This window comes from Biomphalaria glabrata, chromosome 12 (genome assembly GCF_947242115.1).
Source record: "Biomphalaria glabrata chromosome 12, xgBioGlab47.1, whole genome shotgun sequence".
NCBI classification, from domain to species: Eukaryota; Metazoa; Mollusca; class Gastropoda; family Planorbidae; genus Biomphalaria; species Biomphalaria glabrata.
In genome coordinates this window covers 11,254,114-11,281,026 of record NC_074722.1, presented here as the reverse complement: position 1 = coordinate 11,281,026, position 26,913 = coordinate 11,254,114, and the positions used below count along the sequence as shown (strand labels likewise).

At 35.8% G+C, this 26,913-nt stretch overlaps 1 protein-coding gene and 2 long non-coding RNA genes across 4 annotated transcripts; 2 read left to right on the top strand and 1 right to left on the bottom strand.

The window, feature by feature from the left end:
• Positions 1–1,490: 1,490 nt before the first annotated feature.
• LOC129922163 (uncharacterized) lies at positions 1,491–12,441 on the bottom strand. Its single transcript, XR_008774138.1, has 3 exons — positions 12,310–12,441; positions 11,024–11,163; positions 1,491–1,605 (listed from the first exon to the last, which is right to left on the bottom strand). It is a non-coding gene; the product is annotated as an uncharacterized LOC129922163 (long non-coding RNA).
• On the top strand, positions 1,558–21,564 carry LOC106080015 (phosphatidylinositol transfer protein alpha isoform-like). 2 transcript variants are annotated; one of them, XM_056007008.1, is made up of 13 exons: positions 1,572–1,681; positions 6,489–6,583; positions 6,914–7,023; positions 11,995–12,025; positions 13,118–13,305; positions 15,579–15,678; positions 16,964–17,041; positions 17,952–18,032; positions 18,218–18,307; positions 19,324–19,419; positions 19,946–20,068; positions 20,239–20,308; positions 21,425–21,564. In XM_056007008.1, the coding sequence occupies exons 3-12, from the start codon at positions 6,965–6,967 to the stop codon at positions 20,290–20,292; spliced, it is 900 nt and encodes a 299-aa protein (XP_055862983.1). In that variant the 5' UTR covers positions 1,572–1,681; positions 6,489–6,583; positions 6,914–6,964; the 3' UTR covers positions 20,293–20,308; positions 21,425–21,564. The 2 variants fall into 2 exon arrangements, with proteins under 2 accessions (XP_055862982.1, XP_055862983.1); XM_056007007.1 differs by lacking the exon at positions 6,489–6,583 and having other exon boundaries at positions 1,558–1,681.
• On the top strand, positions 7,665–9,531 carry LOC129922164 (uncharacterized). Its single transcript, XR_008774139.1, has 2 exons — positions 7,665–8,037; positions 8,617–9,531. It is a non-coding gene; the product is annotated as an uncharacterized LOC129922164 (long non-coding RNA).
• Positions 21,565–26,913: the final 5,349 nt, after the last annotated feature.

The following is a 26,913-nucleotide window of genomic DNA, read 5'->3' as shown; positions in this document are numbered from 1 at the left end:
CTTCAAATCTTTGCCGAAAACTTCATCAAATCTCAACCGCTTGCATCACGACTTTTCTCTCAGCTTTGTGAAGCAATGGATTCAAACTACAAATGCCTCCTGTATCACACCAACGTTCGTTGGCTCTCCATGGGAAAAGTGTTAAAGCGTGTCGTCTAATCAAGGCTGAGCTGATTTCATTCTTGGAGGCTGAAAAAAAAGACTTGGCAATGATTTTATGCCACATTCCATAATAGCGCAACAAAATTTCATTTAAAAAAGAATGGGATTGCTTAGCTGGATCAGTGACATCTAATTCTATATTATTATTTTTGTTTATAGGCAATTTCTTTACAAGGTGTACAGACACTGGAAATATTTTATCACTTTTTGAAAGAATTCAAGTTTTCTTCTTTCAGACCAATGAAAGATTTGGCATCCTCTACAGTCACTAATAACCAACATTTTAAAGATTTTTTTCCAGGCATATAATCCTAATTAGTCACTGAATTTGTTTCTAATATAAAAGCTGAGGCTATTTAGTTTGCTGAATACCTGTTGAGATAAAGCTATGTGTTCTGGTTTCTTATGCTTGAAATTGTTCTATAATATAAACTAGAATTAGATTTAGATCTATATCGAGATCTAAATCTAGAATAATCTAGATCTATTTACATCTAGATCTTAATTCTAAACGTTACTTCAAAAAAGAAGATAATTACGTCCTACGCGTTTCATGTTGAGATGATATGATTTATTTTTTTTTGGTTTTGTTATTATCTCACACACGTCACATTCCATTATGGCTCCTTCTATCTTGGAAGACAATGGATGCGCCCTGATGAGTCACTGGTTTTTGGTTTCGTCTTGAGACGGGGCAGAATCTGGTGTGACTGATCAAGCCACTTCTGGAGCGGCAGAGTTTGCCACAGTTCGTGCATGTCCATGCATTGTTTTAGGGCAAGCTAATATGAGAGCGTTCACTTTCTTTCTCTTGACTAAAGCTGCTTCGTTTCTTTTGCTCTCGGCGAGGTTCGTACCAGCACGCACAGTCCAGCGCTATCCCGTAAGGTCTCTTACTAACCGTTGACCCGGGGCCCCACGATGTGGGGGGAGCTGGACATAACCCCTTTAGAGTCATTTTACACTCGCTGACTGCTCATTATTCAGTAGCGAGCAACCAGTACCCTTGGCCGCCCTTTCAAATAGCAGGCTTTCCACGCGGCTACCACGATGAGGTGGTAGGCCTACTGGAACGCCGCGACATGTCCGAGCCAGCGTAGTCCTCTCTGTGTTAGAAGAGCATATAAGCAATCCACAGACCTATATATAGATCTATTAATTCCAACCCAACATTTCCAACATAGACATAAAATGATTGCAATCATGTAGGCCTACATGGGATGTTAGCTTCGTACAAAAAAAAAACATAGATTTAGATCTATGTACTTTGGATATTATTTAGATTATGCATAATGTTTATACATCTAAGAATTTTTGCTAAAAAATACTCTTCAGTTTATTTATGAAGGTATATATCACTGACCTTATTCAAAATTCTTGAATCCTAAACTAAGGCTTTAAGCTGTAGGCGAGCTTTTTGTAAAAGTATTTCCCCATCCTTTACTGTGGAGATTTAAAATTGTATATAAGACATGTAAACAAAATGGTTGATAGATTTACAATCACACTGAAAGGCGTCGTAAGTATTTCATTATTTACGAATAATTGCTTATGCAAAGATTGGCTTACTCTATTCTAGACCTAGATAGATTTATATCTAGATCGTTTTAGATATCTGATTATCTCTTCTCTAGATTTAGATCTATAATCTATGAAATTCAATGAATGAGATTATCATTATGAATTGTAAATAAATCATTAAATGTAATTGTTTTATCATTGTAATGTTTATGTTACAGCAACAATGTATTGTTATAAACCTGGTGGTGGCACAGATGGGGGTAGTGATGTGTGTGTAGTCAGCCGACGCAAATTGCCCCAGTCCAGCGCAGGACGAGCGGTCAACTGTGACCAGTGACAGTACATGCCAGTTCGGCAACGACCTGTGTGTAAATATTACGCACGCAAGTCACGGCGATTGTGATCATTCTGAGTGGTCAAGAACGTTCCATCCGATTCTAGAAGGCCAGTAGAGACAGTATATAAGAGCGAGTGTGTCAGAAAGACTGGACTTCACGTTACCTCGCATGTGACCAGTACGAGGCGAAGTTAGAAACAGTACGGTGTGTGAAGTCAGGTGGAGCAAGGCTAGGTTTTTTGGACAGTTTGTGTAATATTGTTGCCAACTGTATAGTGTTGTATTGTATTTGAAATTAAATTGCTACTGTTACTTTGGAGCCCTGAGTTGTGAGGTTCTTTAAGTTCGTTGTGTCCTGTGGTGCAGTTTGAAGAGAGCTTGGATAGTAGTGAGATTCGTAACACTGGTATCAGAAGTGGGATCGGATCTGCTATGGCTACTACGAAAACGCTAGACCAACTCCTTGTGAAGGAACTGAAGGAAGAGCTCCGTGGTCGAGACCTGAAGACGAGCGGCAACAAAGAAACCTTACAAGCACGCCTTTGGGAAGAACTGGTGAAGGAAAAAGAAGATCCGGACACATATCTTTTTGAAGTCGAACCGGACTTGCTGGAACAGCTCACCAGTAGCATGCAGCAACAGATCACCAGTACCAGTATCATGCAGGAACAGATGGCAGCTATGCAGGGACAGATCGCCAGTAGCAAACAGGAGCAGATGGCAGCAGTTCGTGAGGAGATCGGTTCTATGCGAGAACAGATGAACTCGGGGCTAGAAAACACCAATTACAAGATAGATGCCATGGACACCAAGATAGACACGATGGACTCGGGAATCAAAACGGAGTTATTGGCAATGAACCAACGCATACATGCTGTGGAGGAGAGAATCACCAACATTGACGAGCAGATGAATCAGAGGGTCGACGCAGTGGAGAAGGCCATCGACGAAATGAAGATACAAGTCCAACGCAAGCACACAAATGTACCAGAAGCAGATATGAGGTCATTTGTACCTGAAGTCTCCGGGAAAATGAAGCCCCCCGTGTTTGATGGTTCCGTGTCCTGGTCAGTATACAAGAAGCAATTTGACGCAGCAGCCAAAGTTGACAAATGGAACAGTGAGGAGGAGAAAGCAACAGCCCTTGTGTTATCCCTAAGAGGAAAAGCCTCCGAATTGCTACAGTCTCTACCGAACCAGCAAGACTTCGCCTCCCTTGTCCAGGCTATGGAACTCCGATACGGGGATGAACATATGCAAGAAGTATATCGTGTGCAACTAAAGACCAGACAACAGCGCCCTGATGAAACACTACAGGAGCTAGAGACAGACATCGAACGCCTCGCACATTTGGCCTACCCAACCGCCGCACAAGATTTTCTGGAAGTCATTATTACAGATGCTTTCATTGATGCCCTTCGAGACCCCGAGTTAAAGAAAGCCACCAGAGTTAGTGGTGAACATAAGGCCAGTGAAGCCCTCGTATACGCTCTCTCATATGAAGCCGCCAAAGACGCATCAGGAAGCACTCATCAAGGCCGAAGGTTAGAAGTCAAAGAGGAAGAATTTGCACAACTTGTGAGAAGGGTGACAGAGGCATTAGATGAACGACGAACAAACCAAGTACCAGAAAACCAACCTAGGGTTCCTGTACGATGCTGGAATTGTGGTGAACTCGGTCATATACAAAGAAGCTGCACTAGAAGATTTCCACAAACCGGAACCCATTACAGATCAGAAAGGTATGCACGACCAAGTTCCTGGGGCTACCAGGGAAACTAGCACGCGCCGGCTACAAGGGGCGGAACCCGGCGACACAGAGAATAAGAGCCCCTGCAACCATCATCCCGGTCGCCGTGCTAGGGCAAAGTAAGAGTCTAAAGGTCATCAGGAAAATTGGATGTCAAAACTATCATTTCCTCCTTGATACTGGTGCCTCACGGTCAGTCATCCGGACGGATAACATGGACAATAGCAAGAAAACGTCAGTTAGGGCCTACTCATTGAAAACAGCCAGTGGAGAACTGATGCCCATAAAAGGCCTGATCGACATAACAGTTGAGATCGGAAATCAGTCATTCAAACACGAATTCCTGATTGCTGACGTCACAGATGACTGCATAATAGGGCTCGACTTCATGCTGAAATATGGCTTTTCCTTGAATATCGGCAGAGGCACTTTACAATGCAGGGACCTCGAAGTACCCTTGCTTGGCGACGAGAATGAAGAAGATGTCCGAGTCAGAAGGGTTACGTTGGTAGAAAATACAACCTTGCCTGCTAAGTCGGAAATGATCATTTGGGGAAAAATTGAGGACAACTATCCCACGACAGGAACCGCGCTGGTAGAAAGCTTGGACACCAACCACAACGGATAGCAGTAGGAAAGACACTAGTCACGATTGGGAAAGACCAAAAGGTACCCGTAAGAATTATGAACCTCGGCACAGTGGAGAAACGTTTACGGGAAGGAAGCCTCATCGCTGGTTGCCATGCGATAGAGATGATACGAAACTGCAGCAGTGAAAATCCCAACGGAATACTCAAGCCCAGTGAACCTCAGGTTACTAAACTTCTGACAGAAATCAAAACGAACTTAAAGAACCTCACAACTCAGGGCTCCAAAGTAACAGTAGCAATTTAATTTCAAATACAATACAACACTGTACAGTTGGCAACAATATTACACAAACTGTCCAAAAACCTAGCCTTGCTCCGCCTGACTTCACACACCGTACTGTTTCTAACTTCGCCTCGTACTGGTCACATGGGAGGTAACGTGAAGTCCAGTCTTTCTGACACACTCGCTCTTATATACTGTCTCTACTGGCCTTCTAGAATCGGATGGAACGTTCTTGACCACTCAGAATGATCACAATCGCCGTGACTTGCGTGCGTAATATTTACACACAGGTCGTTGCCGAACTGGCATGTACTGTCACTGGTCACAGTTGACCGCTCGTCCTGCGCTGGACTGGGGCGATTTGCGTCGGCTGACTACACACACATCACTACCCCCATCTGTGCCACCACCAGGTTTATAACAGTATGTTATCATTATAATAATAATATAACTAAAGGCCTATTATATTCTAGTCTTACTCTTAGTTAATATTGTTACGAATCTCACTATCCAGGCTCTCTGCAAACTGCACCATACACCAACTTAAAGAACTTGACAACTCAGGGCTCCAAAGCAACGTAACACTTTAATAGTTGAATAAATAACAGCCAATACTGTACAATTGGCAACACGTACACTGTACAAATATCTCTCCGATAACACCGTTCCGCAGTATCAACTCTTGCACTGGCCTCTCCGTCTCGTTCCGGGCTTGCACTGGGTTCAACAGTTTAGGACAGACTTCACACACTAGGCTCGTTGTGTCGGACTCGATCGCAGACCAAGATCAAGACGCCAGCCGTCTCAACTGTACTTGACAGTACTCCGCACTGAACCGTCGTAATGCTCCGTACAGAACCACACCGCTGAACTGTGCTGTAGTCGACCGGACTGTAGTGAACCGGGCTCTGAACCTCTGCCGTCAACCCGCTTTCTGAACCGTCTTGACTGCGACACCTCCGCTCTTATATAGGGTCCCTACTGGCCTTCTCGAACCGGACAGAACGCCGCTCGACATTTCTAGGTGGTCAGATGACTACAACTCTCATGACGCTACTGAGTTCTGTTCACGACGTCGATCCTTCCCGGACCGCCGTCGATCCTTCCCGAACCGCCGTGTTGACACTCGTCTCGGCTGACCGTGGTAAATCGTCACGGTTGACCGCTCGTCTAGCTCTGGCCTGGGGCGATTTGCGTCGGCTGACTACACACACACCACTACCCCCATTTGTGCCACCACCAGGTTTATAACAATATGACAATAAAAATTATAATTGAATATTAGATCTATACTCTAAATAATATTGGATCTAGTGGCATTAATTATTTATTATTATCTAAGATTTTTAATAATAAATTATGTGCATACTCATAAAAATGTAATGTATTTATAATTATTTATACCCATGCAATGATACATTATTGGTCTCTTTGTTTTACTCATCATAGCAAATTTACTTCTAATTTATTATAAATTACTAACGTTCCTTCAAAATTGCATTGCAAACTGATAATGATACTGATAGTTAATTAAATGTGATAGATTGACTAGGTATTGTCTTCTGATCTAGTAACTAAAGAAAAATACCTCTAGATTAGTATTCTTGCGAGTTGAAAATTCCTAAATTCTAGATTTAGTAGAGAAGTTTTAGTAGTAGACTCTCACTCGATAGTCTATTGCCTAGCTTTAATTTTAGTCCTAGGTCACAAAAATTTAATAAACACTTGACTTAGGTCTGTGAAGGATATCTGTCTGGCTGTGTTGTATGCACTTCTGAGTGTAACCGCAATAGTCCTGTGTTCAAACCTTTTTCAATGTTATCTATGTTCTGTATTGACCTACAGGAGATTTGGGATAGCGGGTAGTAATCTTCATTTCTGAAAGCATATCTGAAACTTTTAAGGCCTACATCTCTAGACCTATCAAATCTAAAAAGAGAGTAAGCATTATCAAATAATTTTTATTATTTTAATCTGTCCTGAAATTATACTAAAGCTAGTAGTTTAATCATAGATATATAAAAAAAAGTTAATAAAACCTTGATATTTAATACCTTAGCAATAGGCACCTAGCATTAAGTCCTGGTCATGTTTATTTTAATTTTTGTTTTACAAACTAGAAAAAACATTTATAGATTCTTGCTATTCTATATTCATTCACCAATGAATTATGTAAATTATTTAAGGTTAGACTTAAACAGTTAGTCACTACTTAAAAGCTACATGATTCAATAGCAACTTCTTTTTTCATGTATGTTATTCTCTTTCAGGGGTGACATTAAAATGTCATATTTTATTGTATCAGTTTTGTCATCCCTGATATGAAACCAAATGTTCAAATGTCAAAAATGCAGGTGCAAAGTCATTCCATACGAGAATTGTAAGTTCTGAAAGTTCTGGAGCATAGTTAATACTTACAACTGCTCCTAGACTTTATTTTCAATACATATTAAACTGTAGGCCTATATCTTATCTTCTTATCTTATATAATACAGACGTTACTTCAAAAAAGAAGATGATTACGTCCTGCGCGTCATGCATTTAGTCATGCATATTAACCAATGACTTAAATTCTGCCAAGTCACTGGTTTTCCTGGCTAGCTCAGGCAACCCATTCCATGCTCTAATAGCACTAGGGAAGAAGGAGTATTTGTACAAATTTGTCCTAGCATATGTGCCTTTATCTTTGTGTCTTTCAGAGTATTTTATTAAATTTTGTTTTTGTATTTGAAGATTATGGTTCAGTGTTTACTTTTGAGCCTTCTGTCCTGAAGGCTTTCTAAATTTAGTGATTTTACTAAAGGTGTTACTCTAGTCAAATGTGAATATTCGTTTGTTATGAATCTCACTGCTCTATTTTGTGTCTGTTCCAGTTTCTTAATGTTTTCTTGAGTTGAGGGGTCCCAAACGGAGGATGCATATTCTATTATTGGCCTAACCAAGGTTAAATAACATTTTAGTTTTATGTTCTTATTTGATTTATAGAAATTTCTTTTAATAAATCCTAATGCTTTGTTTGATTTTTTTGTAGTTTCATCAATATGTGGATTCCATGATAGTTTTTCATTTATTATAACACCTAGGTATTTTGCATTTTTAGTCTGTGTTACTGGTTTGCCATGAATAAGATAAGTGGAATTAATTTGTTTTAGTTTTTTTGTTACTCTTAACAACTGACATTTTTCTGGGTGGAAAGACATGCTCCAATTTGATTCCCATTTCTGTAATTCATCTAATTCTCTTTGTAAAATATCTGTGTCTTGTGTTGTTTTTATTGTTCTATATATTATGCAATCGTCTGTAAATAATCTGACTTTTGTTCCTGAACTAATGCAATTTGGTAAATCATTTATGTAAATTAAAAATAGTAGTGGACCCAAGACTGTTCCTTGAGGTCTCTCTGTGGCATTTTATGTCTCGAGAGACGATCTTTTCCCTTTGCAACTTCTTGTGTGACTAAAGAGGCCAATCCTTGATACACAGCTGAGATCGCAGGTTGGGCATATATAATCACCAGGCGCCGTTGCATTTTCACCCTTCTTTCTGCTTCTGTTGTGTATGACATCTGCAATCTGTGACCCTTCCTTTATGCTCTCTCTCCATGTGGATCTGTCCAGTGCCACCTCTTCCCAGTTGCCAGTGTCGATTTTGAAGAGCTTCATGTCGCGTTTGCATACATCCGTATAACGTAAAAGTGGGCGACCAGCGGCTCTCCTGCCTTCTATTAGATCGCCATACAGGATGTCCTGTGGAAGTCGACCTACTGGCATTCTACGAACATGGCCAAGCCAGCCAAGGCATCTGCTGCTGATAACAGAGCGGATGTCCTGGCATCCTGCTCTATGTAGCACTTCCTCATTGGTTATCTTATCTTGCCACCTTATTTTAAAGATCCGCCTTTGGCATCGGAGGTGGAAGACATTCAGCTTTTTTTCCTGCCATGAATAGGTTGACCATGTTTCACTTCCTTGAGGTACATCTGAGTTTACTGTTATCGGTGTTGATTTAGAGCCATTTATTATTACAGTTTGTTCTCTCCCTATCAGAAAATCTTTAATCCACTGATGCAGTGGACCATTAATGCTGAAATATTTTAATTTTTTAAGCAAACTATGGTGGTGAACTTTGTCAAAAGCCTTAGAAAAATCTAGTAAGATAGCATCTATTTGTTCACTATTATCTAAACCTTTTGAAAAATCATCAATTAGTCCTATTAGTTGTGTTTCACATGATCTATATTTCCTAAAGCCATGTTGGTATGGTGTGAGGACATTATGTTTGTCTAAGTGGTTTATGATGTTGCTACATATTATGTGTTCTAGGATTTTACATGTGATGCTGGTAAGTGATACTGGTCTGTAGTTTCCTGGGTCAGATTTTTCTCCTTTTTTAAACAGGGGGGTGACATTAGCTTCTTTGGTACTCTGCCCTGGTTAAGTGAAGCCTGAAAGAGTATTTTGAACACTGGGGCTAGCTCATTACTTAGTTCTTTGAGTAATCTAGCTGGAATACCATCAGGTCCAGGCGCTTTATTTGGTTTGGTGTTGGCTAATAGTTTTTTAATTCCATTTTCTTGTACTACTATATCTTCTATGTTGTCTACTTGGTTCAAATTCAGTAATAAGTCTTTGTCTCCTGGGGCTGAGAATGCTGATGCAAAGTATTTTTTTAGGATGTTTGCTTTAGTTTCATTATCATTATGTATTATGTTATGTTCATCTTTTAATGGCGCTATGCCTGTTGTTTCCATTTTCTTAGACTTAATGTATGACCATAGGTTTTTGTTGTTATCTTTAGATATTACATTGTTTATGTATTCACTCTGCAGCTGTCTGCTTACTTTTTGGGTTAAGTGTTTAATTTTTATATACTTTTTGTAAACTCTTTCTGCATTAGTTTCTTTAAATTTTCTATATAGGTTTTCCTTCTGTTTACAAAGCTTCTTTAGTCTATTATTAAACCAGCATTTATTTATTTTGTTTGATGTGTATTTAGTTGGTATATGATTTTCTATAATGCTTTTAAGATGGTTTTTAATGAAATTCCAGAGGTCATCGACTGGTTGGTTAATGTCTTTTTCTAATAAGAATGTTTGTTGAAAGTTTAATGCAGCTTGGTGTAGTTGTGTTAGGTTACATTTATTCCAGAGTAAGAGTTTTCTTTTGGGTTTTGTATTGGCTACTGCTTTTATCTGACTGTGTATTTTTATGATCTCATGGTGTGATAGACCAGGGATAATATCATAATCAACTACTAATCCAGGTCTGTTGGTTAAGAAGAGATCTAATGTGTTGTTTAATCTAGTTGGCTTTTTAATGATTTGATCTAAACTTAGGTTGTGTAAAGTTTCTATGAAAAGCTCATTTATGTCCTTAAGGTTTTGGTGTTTATCTATGATTAGTGTTTTCCAATTTATATCAGGTAGGTTGAAATCACCCATAATCCAAAAAACTGCATTTTTATTTGTCTCTTTAAGTGTAGTAATCTGATTACATAGTTCCTGCATGTATTCTAAACTAGAATTTGGTGGTCTGTAAATGCTGCCTATTATTAGGGATGTTGAGGTGGTATTAATTTGACAAAATGTTGATTCTATATTTTTTGAGTTAGGTAAGGTAATTTCTTCTGCTATAAGAGTGTTTTTTATTGCTAAAAGAACTCCTCCATGATTATCAGTCCTATCTTTTCTAAAAATTTCATAATTACTATTGAAAATTTCTGCATTATAAATTTCAGGATGTAGCCAAGTTTCTGTTCCTGCAATTATGTCTGGTTTCTCACATTCTAATAAAATTTCTAAGTCTGCTGTTTTGTTCCTAATGATTTGAAAATTTATTACTAAGGTTTTAAGGTATTTTGGTGTTACTTCTTTAGTAGGTTTGTTTAGTGAAGCTGTTGTATTAATTTTAGTAGATTTAGGTTTAACAGGAGTGGATCTGGCTAGTGGTTGGTGAGTTTGGTTTGGGATGGAGTTTAGGATGTTGTATGGGTTAGAAGTGTCTGCATCAAAGGAATCAAACAGTCCTGATGTAAACTGAGGTAACCCACACGGTACACAGTGCCATGATGCATCTTTGTTGCCTAAGGCATAATACACAGGTGTATTCATATGGAGACATGATGCATGGTACCATTCATCGCAGGTGTCACATTGAATGGTTTTCTGTTTCATGGTGCATACTTTTTTTGCAGATGTTGCATCTATCTTTAGATCTAGGCCCTGGATTTGACTCTACATCTCCTGCTATTAATTAAACAGTGATAGGTATTTATTTCTGCTGTGTCTGATGAGAACTTCCATTTATGATGGGTAATCTTCTTTAGTGTTATGGATGTGTATGTTAGGTTATATTTAAATTAGATTGTCCCTTACATAATACCTGAGACTTTCAGGGGATGGTACGCCTATTTTCAAGCACTAGTTCAGCCAAAGTGATGATGAAAAAATGTGCCTCAAAACTTGTCTGTCATACTGTTACAATTGAAAGATTTTGTCTAGTTCAGTACAATCCTTTTGAACCTAACAGTCCAATGAAATAATATGAAGAATTACATCATTTCACTTCCATTGAGATCTGATAAGGAACAACACTTTTTGTTTTTCCCTTGAATGAAGGTTGAAAAGGAAGACATAGGATCAAAGACAATAAAGTAATAGCCTGAACTTGATTTAAAGCTTAAACTTACTATATAATCCCAATGACAATTAGTAATTTCTCCAGATATATTGATGTGATGTAACAAAATGTTTATTAAAATAATTGAGTGTAGTCTAGAACCACAATGGAAATAACAGACCAACCCTCTTTTTTTATACCATAGCAATGTTTATATATATTTATAAGCAGGTTTTATATATATAATTTTAGGAAATTTCCACTCCCTTTCTTGTGCTAGCCGTATCCATCATGACATAATATGAAACTTATGGTATATCAACTTTATTTTTAGAGCATTTTGAATAAAAAAAATAAATGTGAAATATTTAAGGCCTGATTAATATTTTAAATTTAAAATATTTATAAAATTCATATTTTAAATAATCATTATGTATAGCCTAGTGTCATAGACTGCTTAGCTAAGCAAGTTAGAGCCCTCAAGTTTAAATCTAGATGTACACTAGGAATTTTCAATTTAAGATTTGCCTGAGATGAACAGTGTCTGATGAAGGTAACTGGAAAAATCTTCTCCCAGATAACTCCATATATATGTCCAGAAAGGAGATTAGATCAGAGTGCACTGAATTACTGTAGAAGCATCTCATGTTAGATGGGCTACACAAAAACAATAATAATAGTACACAATATGATCCTTATTCTTAATGAATATATATATGTAATGTCTTCTACAGTCGTATTGTGCTACCAATGACGGTTGAAGAGGTAATTCTTATCATGGCATTCAGTTTAAGTTAAAGAATATTTAAAATATTTACTTATTGTTTTTAAAAGGTCATCTATTATATTAAACTTCTTGTAATTTTAATGTGGAAAGGAATAAGTTCAAAACTGAGTTATGTTATAATCAGTTTTGTTAATATAGTAAATAAACTGACTCTTGCAACCAGTGTGGTTGAAATTTCCCCACTTGAATAAAAACAAAACTAGACCAACTAGATATAGTTATCTTAATATTAAAATAATAGTTAGTCTCTTATATATTAAACCTTGCATTGGGCAGCCAGTAATCTATGTAGTGTTATGCAATCCTCTCAGCATCATACCAGTTGATGCTAGTTGTTCGCTTGTCTTTTGTGTCTTGCTACACTCACAGGGATTCTGTTGAATGCAACCCTGGAATTTCTGTTTCAGCATTATAATGGATATAATGCATATAATATAATCATTAGATAGAATAATGATTACTACATGTGTTGGGTATTTTTAAAAGACTATTTATTCAACAAAATAAAAAATTATTTACTTAACTCTTTCTCTCCATAATTATTTACCACATTCTGGTGGAATCAACATTGGTATCGTCAGTTAGGAGAGAAAGAGTTAATAAACATGTTGTTACACAAGACTGCTTATTAGTATTTCAAATTAAACAGTTTTGTTTTTTTATTACTTTGTATTTGTACATATTGTAATCATTTTAAAATAATAGTAGGCTATTTACTAAGACTAAAAATGTGTATAAACGTTTATATAACTAGACTAGATGTCTATTTCAATTCATTCTTTTTTTTAATAGTCTCCCCTAGATTGTCTAAATTGTCAAAATTTAAATTTAATTTTTTCTTAAAGTAAAAAATATAATATAATAATTTAATTAACTATGATAATATAATTATAGCATAATGTTAAAAAGTTATAAAATATTCTTCTCTAATAATATAACTTATAACAATAATAATATACCCTTAACTTTAAATAGTTAATTAATGTATTTATACAATTTTTAAAAACTGTGTGCATAGCTATATATAATACTCTTACTCTGCATTAGCCCTTTTTTAAAATTATTTCTAGTATCAGATTGGCCAGCTGTGGTCTGTTGCTCAGTCCAGCAAGAATGAAACAGGTGGTGGTGAGGGTGTTGAGGTGCTGGTGAACCAGCCTTTTGACACAGAAAACTTTGTTCCAAGTCCAAAACTGCAGGCCAATGGACGGTACTATATCAGTGGACAGTTTACTCACAAAATTTATCACTTGGCAGAGTAAGTTAAGCATGAATTTAAAAATTGAATTCACAAAGTACAAGGTCTGGTATTGCTTTCATTAAAGGCTAAACTATGAGTACAAACAATCTTGTTTATATTTTTAATAAGTTGTTTGAAGTTGTCTCACACTTAGCATTCTAAGTGAACCCTTTTAATGAGATTGCCTTGGTAACTTTGCTGACTCACATTGCTGACTTAATTACTTAAAGTCACTGAAATTATCTCATATTTTAGCTTTTTCTTTAAGGTGAGAAGCAAAAATTAATTTGAACAAATTTTGTTGTGGTAGATTCATCCCAAAAATAACTAAGAGGTAATTTTTTAGCACTCAGATTGTAATTTATTATATAATGACGAACTAGCCCTAAAACACCACCTACCCAATAGCAGAGAAAAAATTACCAGATTTTCAAACATAACGCCCGGACTAATTACAAACAACCAACCATCAAAACACATTTACTAAATAACACCTTAACAAAAGAATCAAATCTACTGGAGCTCAAAGTAGGCACACTTGAAACAATTGAAAGCTATCAAAAAGCAGCTATCCATATATATATACAATCTGATCGGCTTTAAAAGCCACCATCAATGCTTGTCTTGGTACCTTCCTGGTCTTCCCTAAAAATAAACACTTTGAGATAAGCGCACCCTGTGGCGATTACTGCTCAAACTTCCAAGCCGAAATTGAGGCAATTTCCATAGCACTACAGACAGTGGAAAACAAATTATATGAAGGAGTGCAACCACCATCAGATATTGTTGTCTTTACAGACTCCCAATCTACTCTTCAAGCACTTAACAGCAGCACCTCAAACAGCCCAAGAGAGTTGACAACACTAATAGTGATAATCCATCAGATGATATCAAAATTAAATATCAATATCACACTACAGTGGATCCCTGGACACATTGGCATCATGGGAAGTGAAAAGGCAGATAAGCTGTCAAAGGCAGGTTCATCTATGGAACAACCAGATAGACTTGTTAACTACCTCACCCTAAGGTCAATGTTAGTCAACAATCACACAGAGGAGTGGCTCAACCAATGGGCATCAGGAAACACAGGCAGAGCCATGTACAAAGAAATGACTATGCCTAACAAACTGGACAGTATTAACTTCCTCCCCTGCAAAGAGAAATCTACAATTTTCCAACTAAAAACAGGACACACACCACTATTAAATTACCACCTGAACAAAATAAACTCCACACAACTACCCCTTTGCAGACACTGTGCCCACCCCTTTGAAACCATAAACCATATCCTCTTTGAATGCCCCTCCCTAATCTACCTTAGGCAGACCCTACTTTCACTACAGCCCAACATAACCAACACCCTGTATGGCAGTGCTGAACTGAATAAAACAGCACACTTTTTTCCTTGGCACCGTCTGCAAAAGAGCTCATAGCTCAGCAGCAATAATGCTGGCTAGAAGAAGAAGAAACTGGCAGAAATACACAGTGTTGCCAGCCAGTGCTTATTCTAATAGTTGAAAACAAAGCCTATATGACTGAAGAAAAACCTTTTTGTTTAATATAGGACTAATTGTGTGGTGGCGACGGATTTTAATATATCATACAATCCCTGCAATGGTTTAAGGAATATTCATGAAAGCTTTCAGCAAGATTGGTCAAAGTGTGTTGATATCTATAAGAAAAATATATACATCATACACTGTGCTTAATACATTAAATAATATACCTGTGATTGCAAGCTGTTCAATAATGTTCACTCTTCAATCTTATGAGCTTGTAATGTTTATCCTGACATGTACACATATTTAATATATAATATTAAAGGATCACAAAAGCTTCCTTTTTTCTTACTATATTTTGTCTCTTAATTCTAAACAAATTCTAGCAATGTTATTGTTAGAGACGAAATATTAAAATGATAAAACTTAATTTGCCTGTAATTGAGAATTGAAATTATTAAATACAAATCAAAGTTATATAAATTGAGAGAGTATTTAAGATTTTGATTCCTTAGTCACACAATATTTCCATGCCCTATTGGCCACAAGAATCTAAATTCCTTAGAACTTTTCAGTCTTAAAAAAAGTTGATTTACTTTTATAAATCAAATATTAATAAATATTGTCACTATAAAGGATGTTTTTGAACTACTTTTATTCTCTTAAACAGTGGAAATCATAGAATGAGAACTTAATACTTCATTGTATAGATTTCTTATTAGCTAAGCTCATTTAAACTGCTAAGTACATAGACTACCAACTTAATAAAAAAAATTTTTTAATCATCAGAAAAGCACCAGGATTTGTTAAACTGATGGTGCCGAAGGGTGCAATGAAAATACATGAACTTTCCTGGAATGCTTATCCTTACTCAAGAACTATTTTAACTGTAAGCTGTAATTTCTTTTCTCTTTTGTTTTTCCCTATAATCTTATTGGTACACAATTTATATAAACATTGCAATAAGTATGTGTAAATTGAGAAAAGAAAAGATTTATTCTAAAAAAGATTATGTGTCAAACATCTTTCTTTTTTTTTTTTTTTGTCTTTTAAAGCAAATTAAGTCTGGCTGAGGTCCTGGAAATTGGCTAGATATACAAAAAATATTAGTCAAAAAGATTTTTTGAAGTTTGTGATAATGATGCTTAACTGTCAATAAGCACCTTTCAATAACCATGTCGAGAATATAGGAGTTTAACCCTAGTCTTGAACTTGTTTACAATGAGAACTAAACTAGAATGACATAGGCTTCTAGAGTTTGGTGTCTCATAGTATAACAGCTAATGGGGTGACTAAAATTATTCACATCACAAAGTGCTTTAGATACAAAAGTTTTATCCTCAAGATTAATCTAGTAGACTCTATGCTTGTAAATATATATATTAGGGATGCAACCTAATGTTGGAGGTTGAATTGAGTTTAATTCAAAGTAATAGTTTGGCTTAACAAAATATTTTTGTGTAATTTCAATATTCAAACTTTCTTATTATACTGGTTGGAATTATTAATTGAAATATTACAATTCAACTAAAGCCAGACATCACAAGATATGTTCAATCAAGAAAATCTCAAAATTATACATTTGACAGAACATATTTGTTCAATCTGTTTAAAATGAATATGATACAACTTTCCTTTGTTATCAACTTTTTATTTTGCATTGTTATTCAATTGAGAGGGTTACTAAACACCAGAAAAAAAACTGTCACATGGGCTTGTAGGATTAGAGGAAAATGACCAGTATAGGTCAAATCTGCTCCCATGTTAGCCATTCAAGTGTATTACTGAAATGGATGGATGAAAGAAATTCCAACCACTTCTTTCTACCTACTACCACGTCTTCAGTGGTTTTGTATGTATAGCACCAAGCTCTCTCTGTACTTTATCACTAATACCTAGTATAAGTTACTACAAATTACATGCTTGTGGGTTTAGACCCATGACTTTGACATTCACTTTGTTCCCTTGCTGAAGAAATAGTATTCCCATTAACCAATCAAGTTGTTGATCCATGTAATAAATAGATCCCTTATTTGTACTGCTATTGTTTACACAATTAATCTGCATAGATCTGGTTAACCTAACTGGAAAGCCCCACAAAGTAACACAGCAGTATGACTTTTGGCCAAATTTAACTTTTAATCTTCTTTGTAAATTTTTTTTTTTTCATCTAGAATCCAGATTACATGAAGGAGAAGTTTTATATTATCATTGAGTCCTTCCATGCATCAGACAGGGGAGACTCTCAAAATGTAGGTTGTGATTTTGTAATTAAGTTTACAATTTCTAAAGAAGTAGTAGTAATTCTTGTTTTAAATTTCTCTGTCTAAAATGAAGGTTTGTTTATAGATTCAATAGAACTTTAAATATATCACTAAATGATTTACAATAAACATATTGTATTTTTTGGGGGGTAAATATACCATGTAAGTCTAATGGAACATCAAAATAGTTTCATCTTTTTGGTTGTGTTATCCTTGATTTTGCTTGTATTACATCCAGTAAAAAGTATCTTTCTATTAAAAAAAACTTCTTGTTTTAAATTGTTTTGTGCTTCCTTTATGGGTGTGACCCATAAACATACTGTGGCATACTGTGCTGCAACCTGGCAGAACCTTCTGTGCTGCTATCCCAAACTGTATCAGATACTCCATTCATTTGGTAACATCAGCTGCATGGAGAGGGGGGAACTGCTATATGGGCAACATTGTTCTGACCATAAACAGTGCCCAGGCTTTCATCTCACTTATGCCGTGAGATAATCATTGTCATTCTATGAATGAAGGAGGCTTACTTATAGGTGTTACAAACACCAAATATTGAGATAATGGGATGTTTGCCTGAGTGGTATAAACTGCTTGGCTATCTAATGAAGTGACCATGAGTTTGACTTCCTATATAGACTTGTAATTTTTTAGAGATTTTATTAGAGCTGAGTTGTGTTTGATGAGCACCTAAATGCAGTTAGAAGCTAAATACCTCTCCCAACTCATGTCCAGCAAAGATATAAAACCATAGTGCACTTAGCATGCAATGTAATGCATAGGAAGTAACAGTAATAAAATTACCTAAAGAATGTTGTTTGTATCATGAGGTTTGACTGTATCTGTATTTTTTTAAAATTACCATTTCTATTAATTCTTGACATTAAACATTTTACAGATACTTGGTTTAGAGAGTAGGGATCTAGCTCATCGTCAAGTTGTATATATAGACATAGCCAATGATAAACTAACTTCTGGGGTATGCATAAATAGATTTATTTTTAGATATACTAAATGATAACTTTACCATTGGGCTTTTATATTTAGATGTTTATAGACATATTAATGAAAACATTTTTCACTATGTAGCAAATTTTTAACTATCTAGATTGTATTATATAAAGTTAACTTTTGAATTAATTTTTTTTTTTACTTGTGACCTAGGATTATGATGCTGAGAGTGACCCATGTCTGGTGGGGTCTACCAAAGCAAAGAGGCCTCCTTTACCCAATGATCATACTGGACAATGGATGGTACATTTATGAAAGTAGTCCAAAATCATACAATTAAAGTTAAACCTCATTATGTCAAGTATTTTTCAAGATCAGAGTCATTTGTTAAATTTTGATAAAACCTTGCAACTTCTAAAGATTAATGATTTGCAATAAAACTAGACTAAAAAATGGTTACTTTATTACATGAGATTCTGACATTACTTGTCAAAATTTATAAAATAGTAAAATTTCTGTTTGTTCGTTTGTTTGCTGTAATGTTTTTGTCTAATCATTAAAATGCCAAACAATGCTGTCTGCTTAGTCATGTGGTAAAAGCTTCGGACTGTCATCATGATGAACCTGCCCGCTGACCGTCCTGCATAAGGTTTGGGATTGGGTGTAATAATCTTCTTTTTTGAAGGAACATTCAAAATATTGTTACGATCCTCTCTCTCCTAATCAGGCCTTCTGTAAACACTGCTAAACACAACACAATACATCAACACATCAAGAACTTGACAACAAGAGCTCCACAATATCGGGTACTTTAATAATGAGTGAATAAGTAGATAACAGCCAATACTAGACAATTGGCATCAAACACATCAACAACTAAAATGTCACTCTGTACATCACCGTACAAAACTCTACTGTCTCTCTTTCTGGACTTGTACATCAACACATGAGGACTCAACCAGGACCGACTTCATGGCCGACTAACAGTCCCGGTCTCGACGCTCTCCGGTCTTGAACTGCCGCTTTCCTACACACTGTGTCCTCGTACACGCAGGCTTTCGATCACATGACCATAACATTGGTCATATTTTCGTGTAATCGTAGTACTGTCCCTTGTCCATGGCCCCGCTGACCTGACTGTTTCACGTGTGTGTCAGCTGAGCCAATAGTTAACCCTTTTGCGCCGCCAATAGGGTCATAACAATATATAAAACAAACCAAACCAATAAAATACCTTAAATGGCTTATTTTTTTAAAAAAGTGAAACGGTTTTCCATCACATCATTTGTTGAAATAATTTATCTTATTGTATTCCTTAGCAAGAAGTAAATCCAGTCATGTGTTGCTACAAAGTGGTCAAGGTCTGGTTCAAATGGTTTGGTCTCCAGAAGAGGATGGAGAATTTTATCTTGTCTGTAAGTCGAAGGATGATCTTAATTTTTTTTTTCTGCATTTCTGCTTCTTTTGTAGGTTTGTTTTTGTGGCATATATTTGTTAAGGTTTAGTTATGAAAATGTCTTTGAAAATAATATTTGTAACTGGGTATTATTTTTTTTTTACTATCATGTTTTTCTTGGCCCTGTCAGATGTGATTTAGACAGAAAAATAAAAATTATTCTTCCCCTCATAAATATTTAACAAGTATTATCTGACAGGTGAAATTATAATAGCCTTATTTGATTTCACAATTTTTTTTATTTTTTTTTGGTGGGTGGAGGGCAAGAGGGGGTGGGGAGGATCAAATAATGAACCATATTTTTTACAAACTTCTCTTTTAGGCTGTTGATTGTGTAAATCATAATCTATTGTATGCTAGATTTAATTATTTGTTTTAGTAAATCATCTCAAAAATCATTTATTTTTATTATCAAGTTTTCCACTACTTTTATTTTTAATGCAAATGGACTTATAAATATATTTATTTCCCTCCTTTTATATCAGCAAGAGAGGAGGTTATTTCTTGCATTTCATCGACAAGTTGTCTGCTGGCAGGATAATTACTATGGTTTAACTATGGATGACATTAGGAGAATAGAAGAAGAGGTTTCAAGGGAACTGGAGCAGGTGAAGTCCTAAAGACTTAAATACATAAGTACATATTAACTCGGTAGGAATGATAATAGTTGCAGTAGAAAGGGATGGGCATAGAGATCAATTAAGAACCTATAAGTCACTTTTGACATCTTTTTCATATCATAACAATAAACTTTAATAATAATTGTTATAATTTCCAGCAAAGAACTGTGGGGCCAGTACGTGGTAAAGCCATATTTGAAGAAACTGTTTAATGCTTTCATGCACCAAGTAAGTTCTAACAAATTACTTGACAAAATGAATATTTTCAGTGCCATTACCAATGTCATTCCCCTTTTCTCACAATAAAAATAATAATTTAAATGTAGTTAACTTTGAAAAAAAAAAAGGCATAATGATGATAATAATAATAATAACATTTATTATTTGTGAGGAAATTTGTTTTACAATTGTGCATTACCTTTAACAATACATAGAGCTAACAAATTATACATTCTTACCACAATTTCTCTTAAACATTACATGTGAAATTTACATCAGTAAGTTACATTTTGGCAATAGTTTAATTTTGAATGGAGCAAAAGAGTTCTTGTATTCTTGTATTACATTATGAAACTTTTTAATGTCAACTGTATAATGAAACAGTTTGATTTTTTTTTTCATTTAGTTAGGTTGTTAAGGCACAAACTGAAATGTCACAGATCTCAGGGTGTTTTGTGTGAAATACTGATAGATATTGTTAGCACTTACTGGGGGATGATTCCCTTAATACTTGAACCTGAGATTATTTCTATCCAACTTCCTAAACCTTTCTACTATGAATACATTGAATTTTCCCGAGAGTTACAGATACACACTGGTAGCTTCCCCTTAACCCCACACTTAAAGGGAGGAGGAGTAAGGCTTTGTTTTATCTTTCCTCACAGTGAATTAAAATATTGGCAATATGCTTTTTTTTTCACGGGAAACCTAAGTGCCTCTGCTTTTGATATACCTTGATCTAAATGTTTTTTCATTTTCATTCTATTTTAATAAGCAATTCGCTTACAGAGTGGTTAGTGTATTGGCTTGAGGAGGCTCTAGCCCTCCAGTTCAAATTTTTTTTTATAAATGCATTTAAAAAGTGATAACCCAGATCTCCCCCCACCCCTTTCTAACTAGAAACTTTTTTATTATACTAGACAAGTGATAGGATCATAGCTTGTTGACAAAGCTAAAAGCATGAAATTGCGCTAACAAAAACAATTAGTAAAAATATTTGCAAGTGCGCTTACTTATTATTGTTAGTCTTGATGTGTTATAAATTTAAATACAGGACTGATCTAAATTAATTGATACAACTACACTGAATGATTTTTGTGTTTTTCTCTCTGTACCCTATAACAGGTAATTCTGTATGAACTGAATGATGATTGGTTTAGCACCATCCCCCAGTTTGTGCTTTCTCCAGATCCAGCTGAACACTCTGAAAAAAAAAATCAACCTACTTGCACATCATACTTTTACTTTTTCAATTTTGAAGCGTTTTTTTGTTTAACAAAGAAGTGAAGTTTGTTTTGAAGTATGGCAATGAAAAGAACATGTTCCATCACTTTATGATGTAGGATTCTTTTGATCTTGTTTGGTGATAAATAATGTATGTGATGAAGCCTTTCAGTTCAGAGGTGTTTTTTTTCGATCTTATAAAATATTATCTGATGATTCTGACACAATGTAGCTGGGAAATGCTGCTAGACAATATTATTATTTTATTAATATATAGTCCTGCAGCATAATGTTTAAAGGTTATTAGTTTGTATATATGTAATAAATTACAACAGACTATTGTGTTCTGCTGTTGTTTTTTTCAATCCTATGCATTAAGTGTTGTATTTATGCATATTTACATATTGGTAATAAAAACAATATGAATTTAAAATGTGTTACATTTTTTGTTTGTTTAAAATGAACATGAAAAAGATTTTATGGAAACATTCACGGAACACGTCTTTGTTCTCAACTGAAACTTTGGTGGAGTCAACCTCTTGTGTTTTCTTATCATTCTCACCCCTTTAGAGTTGTGCGTGGGCTTAGTTTGGAAACCCTGACAAAGGCTTGTTTCACCCTTTAATGGGAACCATTATGGTCGAAGTTCTAACCCAGTGATGCCCAACCTAATTCGACCTGCGGGTCATTTTAATTTACAACACTCGTGTCAAGGTCCACATGGCTGAAAAGGTACAATAACGAAATGAAATTGACCTGAAACTATTTGATTAGAAACTTACATTAATAATGAGACATTGGATGTTTTATCTTTTTTTTTAATCTTTCATGCGTCAGAAAGTTGCTTAATTTCTCTACTTAAAATGTGAGCAACATTGTAGCTAGCTTTACCACCGACTCATTTTCTTGTCTCTTTTTGGTAAATATTTTCATAAATCCTACAATCTCTAGGCGTAGTTTAACAGACTTTTATTTGCGGTTCAAAGAAACAATATTTGTTTCATAATGCCGTTATATATGTTGTTTTTTTTTTTTAAAGCCACACTTTCTTTAAAAATTTAATGTAGCCTATTGGCTTATTATCATGTTCCAACAAAAAAATAAAGATCCGTTCACCTTTCCAGGTAGATTCTACATTCAGAGTCCCATTTCAAAGACTAATAGTTAGGTCCCTAACGTAGGAAAAGATGCATTCTTCAAAAAAAAAATGTCTATGATGGGGGGATTTTCTAAATTTTGTACTGACGTTTCTGATGGTCCGATGTGGCCCCGGGCCGTATTTTGAGCATCAATATGTAGTTTGCAGCTGGGGCTGCGTTGCCACGTAAAATACTGCACTCCTTGTTAATCTTCGGACTCGAAGACTAGACTTCTATAAGTTTTAGGTACTCTAGAATGCCAATGCTATTCTTTTGTTTTTGTTTCCATTTTAGGTTCATATGTCATTTTTAGAGTGTATTGTAGGCCTACTTCCTTGACGTTTGACCATATCTACATATTCAAACTTGTGGTTGTTATATTAACAATAAGAATTTAATTACAACACTGATGTTTAAGATACAGCTCCATTTTCTTGACATGAACAAGAAGATGAAAAACGAATAGAAGACTGTAATCAGAGGCGTAGTGAGCAAAACGTGCGCCCGGGGCAAGGTAATTTATTGGCGCCCCCCCTCCTCCATTTTCCATGAACATCACAGAAATATAGGTCTCTATTAAATAAAAGCCATTTGATAATAATATAGTGGAAATATTCCTAGAATGTATTACCTATCTACAATAATTTTATTTTTAGAATCCTCTCGGCGTGTGGCGCCCCCCCCCCTCCTTGAGGCTGGCGCCTGGGGCATCATGCCCTCCTCACTAAGCCTCTGCTGTAACAGGTGAACACTCTGAACAGTAGAACAAGGGAGACGACAAGAAACAAAAAAAAAACGCAAAACATACTTAAGTATAAATGGACATATAAATGTAATAGTGGTTGGTAATTCAAATAGCCTATAGCCCTATATTGTTCCTCTGTCTATCTGTCGTCATTGTGACCAATGTCTACTACGTTTTAATGTCACTGACCTTAATATAAGTCTGCTGGTCTAGATGTTTTTTCCCTATTGCATAAATGCTGTAGCAATGTCCAAGGTGTCTTCCGAATTATGGCAATGTGATCGACATATCCAAGGTATTGTAGAGGTATTGTAGAGGTTGGCTTCATGTAATGTCCGTGCTGTTTGCAAACCTCCTGAAATAGTTTTGTAATAGTCCTCCTAGTGTTAAAGCGTATGTAGTACTTTCCTATCACTCTCAATACGTTCTAGTTCTTCATTGGATTTCAGGTTGACACATCTCTTAGCGGTGGGATTCTTTTTTACAACACATTCTGTCTGTCAGGTACAAGTCTTATTAAGCCTACACTCTATTTTCCCCACTTTCCATTCTTGGATCAAGTTGAAACTTAACACAATTATTCATTATCGAGTGCGATACAAGAATCAATAAAAAAAAAATAAAGAATTAGTTAATTAATAGAAAAAGTTGTAAACCTTGCAGTGTTGAGATATGTGTAAGTAATTGTGCCGTACTTTCATTATATAACCTTTTTAAAGTATTTTTTTAAAGAATATTTTTCTTGTTTAATTTCACATTCCATCGAAAGACTTCTAACATGGTTGAGAGGCGAAAATGGGTTGTCAGAAAAACAAGGTTTATGTTAAATATTCCCAACAAAGAAAATGCCACAGAAAGCACCATGTCTAGACCGTCAATATATACAAATGTTGCCACATAATCAAGCGTATGATTCCCCGAGGTCAATGCATTTGTCAGATTGTCATATTACTGTTTTCTACACTCTCATTGCGACTGAATGCTCAACATCTGTTTCGCTGATCGATTTTAAAATTGATTGGATAAGTAAAAATTAAAAAATACATAAAAAATTGTGAGTCACAAAGTGCGCATAGAGATCAATGTAGCGTATGAGTCGCTATTGAAGCTATAGACTAACCTTTTCTTTTCCTACAAGACTTACATCTCCAGTTTCTTTTTTTTTTCTTTTACCCATCTTTTAATTTCTTTCTTTTGAACACCCTTTTAAATTTTAATCTCTCTCTCTCTCTCTCTCTCGTACACACCCTTTAAATATCTTTCTTTTATACATCCTTTCAATCTCTGTATCTCTCTCTTTTGCATACCCATACCTTTTTTTTACACTCTCTTTTATCTCTCTCTCCCCCTCTCTTTTTTTTTTTTACGCTCACTGCTCTTGCGTTCATGACAGTGTTGGAACAAAAGATCCATTCTGCGGCGCCCCCCCCCCCCAATTCTGTAATGCACAAACGCATTTTACAGCTCACTATCCATCCTATTAAAAAAGGAAACTCAAATTAAGCAACAAAAACGTAAGGTAGGCTCGATACTGAAGTGTGGTTGACAATCGAGGCACAAGTAGCGTAAACATGTCTTTATTTGGTGCAGTCTTTGGTTATTGTCATGTAAAGCGAAACCTCTATTAGTAGGCTGTATTATAGGCCTGTTTTTTGTCATAAGCAGAAGTTAAAAGAACTATAGTTCGACGCTCTAGAGAATTTCGAGTCTTAATTGCGCTCAAAACGGGTAGAACAAAATTGGTGGCCAGTCCTACATAATAAAATATCTAATGTAGGAAACCTTATGAAAAATGTAATTACTCGATCAATATTCGAATGTAAATTCATAGGCCCTGACTATATTGTAAATAAAACCGTTTTATTGTCTCTAGTTAAATAAGAAAAGAAAGCACACCTTCATTCTTCCTCTTCAGCTGCATCGGCAAAATATGCCCCACAGGTTAAGAAAAGGTCATTAAAATTAAGATATGTTTGGGGACGCCCATTAAAAAAATATAAGTATCTTCAAAAAATAATATTTACAATTATATAGTCTTGCAAAAAAAATTTAATGGGGGGGGGGGGGGGGAAATAAAGTAGAGACTATTAACCAACTCTTAATTATTTGTATTTTAAGCAGTTTAAACAGGAGTTATAGTGGGCTATAGACCAATGGCAAAAATCTGAGATTGAGAAAAGCTTGGGACGTGGAAAAAAAAGTATTTGGGTTCAAATCTCATCCCATTCGTTCCATTTATACTTATAGCCTAAATTTCGTATAAATTCTAAATTTTCCAAAACAAAATCTTTCTGTAAATGATTATGATGATTTCGTACCAAAGAATAAATATAAATAGTTGGCTCTCAAATTTTACAAAGAGGTGAGGGTGGGGCGTGGTGAAGCACTTGGCTTCCGAACCGAGAAGTCCGTTACGAATCTCGGTGAAGACTGGGAATTTCAGGACGCCCCCGAGTCCATCCAGATATAAGTTGTCGAAAATTATGGCGGTTGGTCGTTGTGCTGGCCACACGAAACCTTCGTTAACCATCGGCCATATTAACAGATGATATTTACATCATCTGTCCTATAGATCGCAAGAAAGGTTGGTTAACACACGAAGACTAAATAATTCTCCCGTACTTTACTAGTTTTAAAAGCTATGTTTTTGGCGGGAAAGTTTGAGGGCGGTTGAGTGGAAACGATTGTCAGGTACTGGAATACTCAATTTAAGAATGTGTAGCCTGAATAACTTATTATCTTATATTAGTGACATTTTTTTTTACACAAATTGTGTAATTTCTTTCGAACGGTTAGGGTCTGTAAAATACAAATGGGTTAAGAAAAAACAGTTTATGTTAAATACTAAATAGATATTGAACTAATTTTGTTCACAAACTGTGTTTTCTGAACAAAAATTGGATGTCATAGCCCCACCTTCACCCCACCTTCACCCCACCGAATCGGTCAACTAACTGGAGGCGAGACATAATGTAATAACAATGTTTGAAATATAAATAATTGGTATGTATTATTATGATTATTAAGTAATTTTGAACACACATTGTCTGATTTTAGTAGGCCTACAAAGATTAAGTTTGCAAGCAAAATGGAGGAACTCTTCAATACTGTGAAGAGACGAAAGCAGAGAGGGTTATCGGTCATATTGACATGACTAGGCCTACTTTGAAAAGGTACAGTGGAAGGTACAATTGGACAATGTAAAAGGATGGACCGACTTTCCCCGGGTACACTGTTCTGCCTCATCGTGGCACCCGGGTGGAAACTTGAGGGGGTAACTAGGCTAAAGGAATGGCAAAACAAAACTCCCGTGTGAGTGTCCAAGGGTGCGCGAGAGTGGACCTATTGCACGGACGGAGTTGAAAGAGAGCTCTCACGACCCTGTCAATAATCCATGCGCCGTTCCTCAAGGGGCCGTTACATTAATGGAGAGCCCTCCACGGTTAGTTTGGTACAACATAGGAAAATGGAGGAGGTTCCCGGTGCACTCGGCCTTCGGCCTTTTC

Excerpts from the sequence above, each read along its gene's own strand:
- LOC106080015 (XM_056007007.1), top strand. The coding sequence starts at position 6,965 with ATGAAACCAAATGTTCAAATGTCAAAAATGCAGGTGCAAAGTCATTCC. Across the intron at positions 12,026-13,117 it reads TACCAATGACGGTTGAAGAG|TATCAGATTGGCCAGCTGTG; the intron begins GTAATTCTTATC and ends AATTATTTCTAG. Across the intron at positions 20,069-20,238 it reads TTTCAAGGGAACTGGAGCAG|CAAAGAACTGTGGGGCCAGT; the intron begins GTGAAGTCCTAA and ends TATAATTTCCAG.